Below are 11,568 nucleotides of genomic sequence, written 5' to 3' on the forward strand. Positions count from 1 at the left end.
TTTTTTATGGGACTTGGAATAAACATTAGCCAGTTGGGATGATTCCAGCTATCATTAGGAAATCGTGTTTTTGTTTGAGCTCTCTGTCTCCATAATGTTTGGATTCACTTAGCCTGAAAATATGGTTTCATAGAGCCCTCTTCCCCAGCTCCAGTGACTTCACCATGTGTTTATGTGTGCAGAGAGGATAGCTGGCCAGAGCAGAGTGGAAAAACCACTTCTTCCCAGTTTAAAATTCACCCAAATGACAGGCACACCACACAAACTGGGTCGCGTTACCCTGCGGACGACATTAAGACCACAGCTCCCAGCTCAGCCGATATGAGAGGACCTGGAAATGAACTTTTGGCTGGGGCAGAACGGTGTAGAAAGAGCTCTGGCGAAGGCCTCAAGCTAAGGTTGGTAGAGTAACGTCATTCTTGGTCTTGACCAAGATTTGAGCCAGATGCAGTGAGGAACCAGGCGGTGTCTGTCTCTTGTCTTTGTAGCCCCTGAGACTAGACCGGCAAGACCTTCTCCCAGTCAGCTCTTTCCAATTGGATTCATTTGTTTGCCTGCAATTATGGTTCCATTTTCACTAAGTGGGCATGAACACAAGGTCGTCCTGTGCAAAGGGAGGTTAATGACACGTCTTACAAGTGGAATAATTGAGAGATGCTGTTTATTACATGTGGCTATAGGCTGCATCAGATTTGTGGCTAAAGGACAATTTGGATGATAAGCAGTTGAGTGAATCTGCTGCAGAGCGGTGGGCCTCTGTTGACTTACTATTGACGGAGCTGCAGGCTTTGAGAGGTTGTCACACCAGTACCAGGAGATATCTGTTGACGGTAGAGCATTTAAATGTAGTAGCAGCTCAATTTCATCATACACACATCTGATAAAGATATCTTGACTGATGAGAATGCTCTACATGATACATAGGACATTTTTGAAAGTACATTTAGACAGGAAATGGATAAGAAGAAATGCGGCTCACCTTTTCTTACTGCTCAGTTGCCGTATCTCTCTTACCGTTATTGGTGTGTAGAGTCCAGCACCTTGGAGGAGCATATTACTACTGAAGTAATAGCAAAGAGATAAGTCACAGCAACAGGACAGACGAGTTTAGATTAACTGTGTGCGCAGTCCGGTAGTTACCTCAGTCCTGGCCTTAAAGGGGAACACCACCTAAACTTATAATCCAATTATGTTATTTCCATGGCCTTGGAAAGTTCAATCCGTATTTGTGAACATGAGCTACTCTCTCACAAACAGAAACCAGAGAAGTTAGTCTCACATTTAAAGTATAAAGTGTCGAACCGCTCGGTAAACAATCAATGAGAAACTGATTTTGTAGACCCACAGAATGTTTATTTTATTTAAAAAATCCAAATGAGCTTCACTCTATTGTAGTGTTGTGAGTTAAAAAAACAGGAAATGTACCAAAAACTCAGAACATTACCCTTGTTGCACTCTGTGTCATTTATAATATCTTTACCAATTCATTGTCTATGGAGCAGCTCCACACTTAATAACGTAATGACATCACCAATATGAGTTTCTGGTTTTTGGATTTGGGAGAGCGTTGATCATGTTTAGTAATGTTTTTGGACTGTCTTGAACGAGAGGTCCAGTGACCACCACCAGGGGTCAGTGTGCCATCGTGATTTAGAGCCTCTCGGGCACCTCTGGAACACCTCTGGAACTGTCGAGCCATCATTCCCCTCTCGAGTCTTCTACTGTCTCCACACTCTGCTCATGCTTTCATAGTGTTTTCTTCTAAATCTATTGATAGCAGGCATTGGTTCTACAATCAATTGGCTCCTCTATTGTATACTTTGTAACGGTGTTCTTCAAGGTGTTGAATATCCGTGTTCAGAGCAACACATCTTTCATTAAAGCTTTGATAAACCATGATCTTTCAGTTGAATTAAAGTTAAAGAAAAGCCACTGGTAGTCTGTTGCTTTAGTTGAACGTTCATAAAGCGGTGTCAGACTGCTAGTGTTACATTTCAAGACCGTTATGAGAATTGCTAAAAATTTCATTTCCATGCTGTCCACTATCTGCCACAGTGGTGTTTTGCCACAAATGATTTCAGCCTTTCAAAATATATCTCTAGATTTAGAATGAAATTAAAAAAGGACAGAACTTCAGCATTGTCCTTTTTATGTAAGAGGCCCAACGTGTCTGTTTGACTAAAGATGTGGCTGCCAAGTGGACATATGAGAGAAACCCACTCGGGTCCAACTCAAACAAACCCCCAGGTTCAATTCCTCCAGTCTGTCCGTCCAGGGGATTCTTATGGCACAGCCTCCGTGGCCAACAAAAGCTTCCAAACCGAGAGACGGTTAATTAAATGGGGCCGGAGGGTGTAGCGGCACAACAGTTTTCCTTTCCACATGTCTTTATATCACATGCTTCTCCTTATTCTCCCAGTTAACATTGATTTATAGCACTGCAAACATTTACTTATTTTGTATGCAGCTTTCACGTCTATGGACTTATTAATGTATTTGCTAACTTTTGCTGTTTTACTTACTAGGGTTATGTTAGCTGAACTTGGATTCATGTCAATGTGTGTTCTGCTCATCACAAGTATTTCAAGACTAATCCGTAGACACTATTATAGCCTGACCAATACTCACTTTCTGAAGCCAATGCACATATTGATATATGTGTATTGAGGATATCAGCCAATAGGATTTTTTTTCTTTTTTTACCATAAACACGACAGACATTGTGACCAAGATATATAGCGACTTGGATATTTTACGGTTTACTTATCAATGCTCTCTGGTGGACAGACTTGGTGAAACTGTCTAAATGACCTGAAACCTAGTTCGGTATTTCTATGCTGCACTTTATGTTCCTTATCGGCCCAAATATACATCGATACGGTACGTCTGCAATAACATATCAGCCCATGTATATTATCTATATCTCTATATAGTCTCCCGACAAGTCATCAAAGGACCTCTGCACACTGTCATTTCTATTCGGGTTTGATCAGGATCAAGAAGGAAGTCTCAGAAGACATGGTGAAGCACTGGAAATGGGTTCATATGCACAATATGAGGGGAAGACAGAAAGTCAAAAGGCTAATGGTTATTTCTTCTTTTTGAGGACCTCCACGAGCACTTGAGTTTTCCACAACAGCACATGCTAGTTACGTTCTTGTTCTTTTGAGTTACAGCTGCTGTTTTTGTGTGGAGACGGACACAACGCACCCTCTTTGTATCGTTCTTGTTTTCCCATCAAGCTACAGCTATGCTTACCAATGGCTGTTATTAGTGAACACAAGGATATTTACTAAAGAAGAGTAACACAACTGTCAAACTGGAAATGTCCCCATTTTGTCTGTAAAATCTTCAGGGCGTGTCACGCGGCCCGGAGAGGGTGTGTTTGTGTCGGTCTCTCTCTCCCTCCCCACTCTCCTCACACTATTTCTCTTTGGTTTGTGACAATATCTTCCACTGATGTTATTCTCTGTACTTTTTTCCATTTTTGATGTTAACCTTTGTCTGCCCGTATTCTTTTTGAAGGTGAGGCTAGTGCGCTCCAGTCCCCCTAGCCCGCAGTTCAAAGCCTCTTTCGACGGCTCCTACCAGGTGTACAAACTCTACCAGATGGCCATTCACAAGGACCCTCCTGACAAACCCTCCGAGAGCCAGGTCAGAGGGTGGGGGGCATAGGTCGACCTGCTCAAGGGGTGCCCAGGGAGGGAGGGAGAGGGTCGACAAGTTTGGGTTACCTACAAAGGCATCAAAAGCATTTTATCTTGCTCTAATTTCTTATGAATAAGTTATATTGGTTATTTTATATCATCTCATGGACTAAAATGTATCATTGCCTCAACAATTCATTTATTGTAAGTGCAGGATGTGATTACTTTTTCAACAAACGCAACACAGGTAGTTGGTAGTTTTTGTTGAAAAAATATTTAACAATTGAATATCATTTTTTGATTTATTTAACCCTTTAAACAAGTTGCTCTAGTGATATCATTTTTTTTTTTAAAGCTTTAACTTAGTTAAATCTTTTAATCAACATCAAGATCTTTCTGTATTTTGGTTAGTGTTTACGATAGACCTATTATAGGAGACGAGGTTAAACAACATTTACACCCTTGCCAAAATGTATGCCATATGCATCGACGCAGCCAAAATGATCAAAAAAAGCTGAAATAGTCCCGAGTGATGCATAAGGGTTGAATCTGAATGAACAGTAGGTAATGGACTGTGTTATCAAACTGTATGACACGGAAAACTTGATTTGCGCTTAAACTTTGCTGCATCTTAACGGTTTAAAAATCGAGGGGAAATAAACAAAATGCCTGTATGAATGAAGAATAAGTTAATGTGTTCATATTAAAGAGAGCGTATGTGTATAGGAGGGGAAAATGTTTCCATACGTTGTGGTTGAGAGCAGTGTTTCTCCAGGTGTCTGAGCTGTTAGTCAGTCTTGAGCTGTTTTGGGGGGGGGGGGTTCGTCAGCTCAACCCTCTCCATCCATAGTTCAGATATGTCATAGTTGTGTCTGAACTGGAACCGCATTTGAGTTTGAGGATTAATGTCATTACCACTGCAGTAATGACATTTTACTTGTCTTTGTGCGTGCGGCCTGTTTTCTTGAGAGGAGACTGTAGTGATGGAAGAGTGTCAATGTGTCTGTCTGGGATGATTCATGGAGACACGATTTTGGCTGTTCTGCTGCTCCGGACCTTCTGACGCTGTGTTGAGTCTTGAATTATCTTCAAATCTGCGGTAAAAGCTGGGCGGTGCACTGGCCTCATCTTCAAGTCACTTTATCATTTTGAAAACACACTTTCAGTCTCCTAGAATCCTATTGTTTTCACTCATTCATGTGTCTTTTGTGCACAGCAGTCTGAATCAAGTCTCAAACTCAAAAACGGACAAGTTTGCCTTGAGGACTAGGAGACTGATGTGAACCCTAAGATTCCAAAACACGTGTATAAGACTGTTTAAAACCTCTGCTGAATCCTGCACTGTCAAGTCCTCCAAAGCACCTATGATTTTTCTTCTTGTTGTTTTAAAAAAAGATTTCATTTTCTAACAACTCACCGTCCTTTTATTGATTGTCAACCCTTATAAAACCTCCCTCCACCTTATTGCTCCTTTCCCTCCACACCCTGTGCTTGAAGGTGAGGCTAGTGCCGGTCAACTTTGAGGACCCTCAATTCACAGCGTCCTATCAGCAGTCGGTGGCGCTGTACGCCCGCTACCAGATGGCCATTCACGGTGATGACCCCAGCGATTGTAGTGAGAGCGAGGTACTGCATGATTATTATTCTGCACCTACTGTAGGGCACTACTGCACATGTTTGTTCCAGCACCTTGCTGCTTTTTCAAATTTAAAGTCGTTTTTAAATCTCAAGTAGTAATGTGTAGGATTTAGTGGCATCTACGGTGAGGCTGAATACCCATCCACGCACCGCTCACTTTCCAAACGTGTCGGAGAACCTTCGGTGGCCTTCAGGTAACGTAGAAATGTCTGTATGGCGGTGCAACACGGCAGACTTTGTGAAGAGGACCCGCTCCGTATGTACGTAGATATATAAATGGCTCATTCTAAGCTTACCAAAACACAACCAATTTCATTTTCAGTTGCAGGAGTGTATACGCTGATAGAAACATAGTGATGAATATTATATTCCAGTTAAATCTTACACACTGGACCTTTAGTCCTTAGTATGTTGGACTGTTTGGTGAAACGAGCACTCTTCAGATGTCAACTTGGACTTTTCTGGGATTTTGTAGACTAAATAATCCTCTAAGTGAGTGATCGTTGTAATTATTGACAGGTTAATTTGTAATGGAAGTAATCCCTAGTTGTGGGAAATCCAGTTTGATACTAATCTCTTTGTTTATTTGTTGTCGTCTCAGTCTTTGCACCTGGATCAACCAGTTCATCCCACTGTCCATCACAGTGTGCATGCTATTCGGAGAATTGCAACATTCATTGGACCTCGATAAATTATTATAATTATAAAAATGTTTTTCTGCACGCAATGCTTTGAACTTTAAACTCTATAAAAGACAGAGAGAATAAGTTCACTAGTTCATGCAGTGAATGAGAAGTATTGTCTAGTAATGAATAAGAATGGGCATCACCAATTAGAGATTCATAAAGTTTGAAAATTATTTTATAAGTCTCAGTAAATTGGACTATAAAATATATACACAGACCTGCATTTCTCCACTTTACATATGAATAAAACAGGCGAAAATAAAGTCTAATCAGGATGTATAACTGCTGGACATGCTCACCAACCTGAGAGGGCCTTTTGTCCCTCAGGGCTGGAAAAACAACCTCCTCCTCCACCCTCCTGCCAGCAGGCCTCAGTAAATTACTTGAATTCTCCAGCTTGTAAAAGCAAGGTAATTAATAAATAATAAAAGCTGTCAGATTGGGCAGACTGTGGCAGATTCTTTCCTAGTGCCATAACACCAGCTCTATTAAAGGGAGCGTGTGTTTGTGCGTGTTGTGTGTGCACCTCAGGTTTATAACTGTACTGGGATCAGATGGGTTCAAGAACTAGAGGAATAGCTTTAAAAAAAAAAAAAAGAAAAAAGGAAAGGTGTGGGGCTGCACAAACACCGCTGTCTGAAAATAGTCTTTTATTTATTTTTTTTTATTGATGGACTTTCCAAGTTGTATACTGACTGAATGTATTATAGTGTCAAAGCACAGAGTGGGTTAATTACTCCTGTAGTACATTCATTGTAATTCACCTTGACATCTCTACCATAGGAAATGGTATATGCAGGACTCTACATTGCAGTTGGGGCTGAGCGATAATTCAATATGGTAATTTATTGTTGTTCAATGGAATCATATTGTGATGAAACTGTATATTGAGATATATTCAAGGCTTCCATCCTCCTGGGATCGGCCTCTATAAAGTGCCTCTTCTGTTCTATCCTTAATACTAGAACTGGAGTTGCCATGCCGTCCTCTCTCCTTGGTTCGTCTTTATTATATCCCCCTTTGTTGGACTCACTATTGTGGCAGCCACTCCTGAGCCCACAGTAGGAAACACTACTGATTTTATTTTCTTGCCCGTCAAGCTCCGTTGTCTTCCCAGAAGCTCGGAGCTTCTGTGGCCTGTGGCATTCATAAAGAAATGGAAAACACATTGTCGATGTGGTGATGGCACATTTTGGTGCCATGCCATTCTATGCCTGCTGCTGCTACCGAGGAAGTTGGGTCATTTAGTATTTGTTGAGGTATTTATTAATCCATTAAAGTACTACCTTGGGACAGAATGTGGAATGCCGTCAGCCTGGCTCAGAGCCAGGCGATAGAAGAGATTGTAGTTCAATTACCCTGCCAAAATTGTACTACCATTAGACAGTAGGATGTCCTAAAGGGGACTGACTTTGTTTGTTTAAGGATCTATGCATTTCCCGTCATACCAGGACTGGAAGGGAGCCAGACATTATTCCTTCCACAACCAATCATGGTTTCCTGACAGAGTTGAAGCACAAACAAGCAACTATTTAGACGCACGTATGCATACACACACATAGACACAGACACACGCACACACTCTTACTCACACTTAGTGGTCTTAACTGTTTTGCTGAGCCGTGACTCTGAGTTCCTGCACATGTGGCATTCATTTTGAGGAAAACAAATCCTGTTAAATCTGTATTTACTCTTCTTGATGGCCGGGACCTTAACCAAGATGCATGGAAAAAAAGAAGTATATGGAAAAAGCTGCGAAATGGCAATAAAATGTGTCATTAAAGATGGAAGAAATGAACGAGGAAAATACATTTTGGCTCTTAGTGCCTACAAAGCTATTTGCAACATGGTTATGCACAATAACAAGATCTTCAATTAAACTTTCAATAAGCAACATTCCTTTTATGGCAGAGTTTAAGTATTTTGTTTGTATTTACCTCATTGATCTGTGTACTGCGGCGAGGATCCTGCAGCTCCTCTGCTGCACACTGAAACAAACACATATCTAGTCAGCAAATGTTCGGTGAACAGAGGAAGAAAGGGGTTGTTTTCTTAATGTGATGGAGGCAAATCAGGCACATAGTCACTAAAATAAGTACAGCCATTTGAGCGAAAGAGCACGACGACGAGAGGTCTAAGTAGCAATTAGGCTTAAACAGATGCATGTGTTTGTATGTGCCGTATGTGTGTGAGTGAAGACACGACAGCTTGTGCGTGTGTGTGTGTGTGTGTGTTTGTGACGGCTGCTTGCCCTTCTAATCGTACACAGATGAGTGTTTACTATAGGAAAGGGAGAGTTCGAGAGGAAGCGATGGACTCCATGTGTTGTAGATGAGAACATTCCAGAGGGCACTGTGGACACGGCTCCGTTCACAGGCATATGTGGTGTTGTATTAGAGATGCAGAGAGAGAGAGAAAGGGGAAGCTGAGAATTTATGTTCGTTCCCTTGCCATCTCCAAGCCTGAGTGACGGCACCTACACATTAGTGTGTGTGTGTGTGTGTGTGTGTGTGTGTGTGTGTGTGTGTGTGTGTGTGTGTGTGTGTGTGTGTGTGTGTGTGTGTGTGTGTGTGTTAAGGAGTTTGTTTGTTTGAGTGTCTGTGTCAGCCTGTCTGGGCCGCGTGGTCTGTTGATTGTCAGTGGCCAGAGAGGGGTCAGCCCTGCCAGGCTCCAGGAGAGAGCGGCCTCACCCAGCCAAAGCAGGGTTGACACAGCAGTGGAAAGTTGCGCCTCTCTTTCCTCTTGGTATGATTACCCATCAGCCCCCACGATCAGCGCCTGCTAAAGGTGCAAGAGGAGGAGGAGGGACCGAGGACTGCTACAAGCTGTCAGAACTTAACATGAAGCACACATCCAAGTATGCATTTGCATACATGAACAGGCTCTAATGTGTAAAACACTCGCACACACTTACTTGTCTAATGAAATAATACGGCATTTCACTACAAAGTCGATTGGAGATTCACAGTTCCACACACGCACAGCAGCCAGGGCCTTTCATGGCCTTCATAAATGATGTCATCTAATAACTGCAGCTGTTGTTCTGTTGGTAAGCCATTTAGTTTTTTGTGAGGTTTGAACAAAAGTTTCATTTGTGCCCTCTGGCAGTATTGCACATTGGGAGGCATTGCTGTTGGTAATTTGTTAACTGGCAGCGTGCAGTAGTCACAAGTAGTCTTTACTGGCATGGTTACACAGGTGGGGAGCTTGATAAGCATGTTTTTGCATGAGCAGAGATCATTATCAACTAAACAGATGTAGTCATTGCAATTTCCACATTGGTCACGGAAAGTGTAAAATGTGCACAAAATACTCCCGTTTAGCAGGTTTATAAAATACATTTAAATGCAAGAATATGTATACTGTAAGTGTAACTGCATTCAGTGAGTTGCCAATATTTCACTACTGCTAAAAGTTCAAAGACAAGTTCTTCCTGGGGTAGCTGTAGCTCAAGGACTGTTGCAGTAACTGCATGTAAATATTTTGCAAGTACAGTTGGCCCTTATGGCATTGAGCAGGAGCATGTGAGGTTAAAATGACAGTTTACGACGTGTTGTTTTGTGTCGGAGCAACATCCCCACGGGTGTGTTGCATCTTGTTGACGTCTTCGGCACCGCAGGGTGCACAGATTGTGAGTCTTTTATAGCCGCAAAACGTGCATGCATTGTTATTGTTTTAGTTCTGTTGTTTTTAAGTTCTGCACACTGGTTGTCTTCTTGCAGAATCTTGCGTGATCCTGATACTTTATAGAGTCACTTATTTTCCTGACTGGAACTTCACTAATATTTTTGGTGGATTTTAGTCATTTTTATGACTGGAAGCCAACTCAAGTGGGTGACTTTGATGGGTAGTGAAAAGTGTTTGCTCCAAGGCCAAGGTAAAATAGAAATGACAGACGACGGTGCATCATTCTGTAGCCCCTCGCTGCCAAAACATCCCCCGTGTTGGAGAGCACTGCGTAAGTGTCCTCAACACACACACACACACACACACACACACACACACACACACACACACATATCAGCTGTGGCAGACAAACGGAGAAACTCACACACACACTCTTTTGGATGAGTTCGGGAAACTGTCAGGATTTTGAGTTGCACCTAGGCCAGGACTGTCCCACCCATCGAACCATGGCGTCGGCAGTCGATGCTATTACTAGCCGTACTGCTGTGCACGGAGGATTTTGGTGTGTGCTTGTAGGAATTTCTTCAACTTGTAGAGCATGTTAGTTTTAATGAAAGGGAAAGACTGATATCCGTCCCAGTATGGGGCTTTACAGAGCTGCAGTGTGAACTTGGATTCATCCATTTATTGAGAACTCTGTGAGAGTTTAGTTTTATTCCAAATACCAGCCGTGCTGACAGAAATTACAAGTAATCACGCAGACAAGCTAGTAGAGCTTTGGTTTGAATGAGGAAAAACAAGACAAAACTTCCCAGTGTTTACAGCAGCCTTACACAAGAGTGTGATAATGTAATAACATAATTCATATGCCCTCCTTGTTTATTTCATCCTATCTGTATCATCTCTCTATCTTGTGTTTATGATACTTTGTTGCTATTCTAGCCTCCTGTCTGGACCACCAGACAGCGGAACATTTCTGCAAATGAAAGACAGAGCTGGAATTGTAGCGTTTCCTCGTGAAATATGAACTTGAAAACTGTGGTGTGGCGCGTGAGGGTGAGATAGACGGGGCAAACCAAAAGCTGTCCATCACTGCGCCGCTGTGGCCGTGCTGGTTCTCATTATAGATCGGGTTTCGGCCCGAAACATGGCAGCGCGCTCCGTTTTGTCTTCCAGTCCTGCAGGTCAGCTCGTCAGTAAACACACTGCTCTCAACCCCCGGCGCTAAAAATGTGTAGAGAATGGAAGAAAGATTTAATGGTTCCACAGACATAAAGTCCCCCAGTAATTGGTATCTCATGTGCATTTTGCAGTGTGTTTCGAGGTAGGCTGTTTTGACGACAAAGCTGATTATTTAAGCCGTCACTATATGTCCTCCCTGGATTGTGAGCCTCAGTTGATAGGCTAAATGTTTTCATTTGTGTAAATACAGTTTTTGCTTTTATGCCCCTTTATGAATGAGGGGGGGGCTGCATTTTATATGTGACACCCGAGTGAGGGGAAAAACAGGGAGGGATAAGCTATATAGGAAAGCAAAGGAGTGGTGTATGGTTTTCATTTAAACCTTTTCAAAAAGAGTTGGTGACCCACAGAACTAACTGTTTCTCTCTCTGTCTCCCTCCACAGTTCCGGAGATTTCTCTGTGATTCACCACTAGAGGTATGTATTTCTTTTGGCCTGTTGACAGTTTAATAAACCCCCTTTTTTTTAAATGTCTCTATTCATCCATACGTGTTACCTGTAATGATTTATCAACAAAGAAAATGTCCTCCTGGTGAAATTACTGTCATGGAGATGATGATAATGGTTTGAAAAAACAAGTCCAGCATTTCAGTTTAGCTCTTCATCAAACACTCTGGAAAGGGGGCTAAATGCACACTAGTTCCCCTTGTCCGGCACATACCTACCCAGCCACCTTTGTTTTCTCTCTCTCTCTCTCTCTCTCTCTCTCTCTCTCTCTCTCTCTCTCT

At 42.2% G+C, this 11,568-nt stretch overlaps 1 protein-coding gene across 3 annotated transcripts in view; it reads left to right on the plus strand.

The window, feature by feature from the left end:
• Nucleotides 1-11,568, plus strand: part of ate1 (arginyltransferase 1) — a 52,473-nt gene that overhangs the window by 9,625 nt on the left and 31,280 nt on the right. The window contains exons 7-9 of one of the 3 annotated variants that reach the window (XM_031872864.1): nucleotides 3,526-3,654; nucleotides 5,145-5,273; nucleotides 11,225-11,257. In XM_031872864.1, coding sequence (XP_031728724.1) covers nucleotides 3,526-3,654; nucleotides 5,145-5,273; nucleotides 11,225-11,257 — 291 coding nt within the window. The remainder of the gene's footprint in view (nucleotides 1-3,525; nucleotides 3,655-5,144; nucleotides 5,274-11,224; nucleotides 11,258-11,568) is intronic. The other 2 variants (XM_031872846.1, XM_031872855.1) reach the window with 2 other exon arrangements.

The sequence above is a fragment of the Anarrhichthys ocellatus genome, unplaced genomic scaffold (genome assembly GCF_004355925.1).
Source record: "Anarrhichthys ocellatus isolate YVR2014 unplaced genomic scaffold, GSC_Weel_1.0 scaffold3, whole genome shotgun sequence".
Classification (NCBI taxonomy): domain Eukaryota; kingdom Metazoa; phylum Chordata; class Actinopteri; order Perciformes; family Anarhichadidae; genus Anarrhichthys; species Anarrhichthys ocellatus.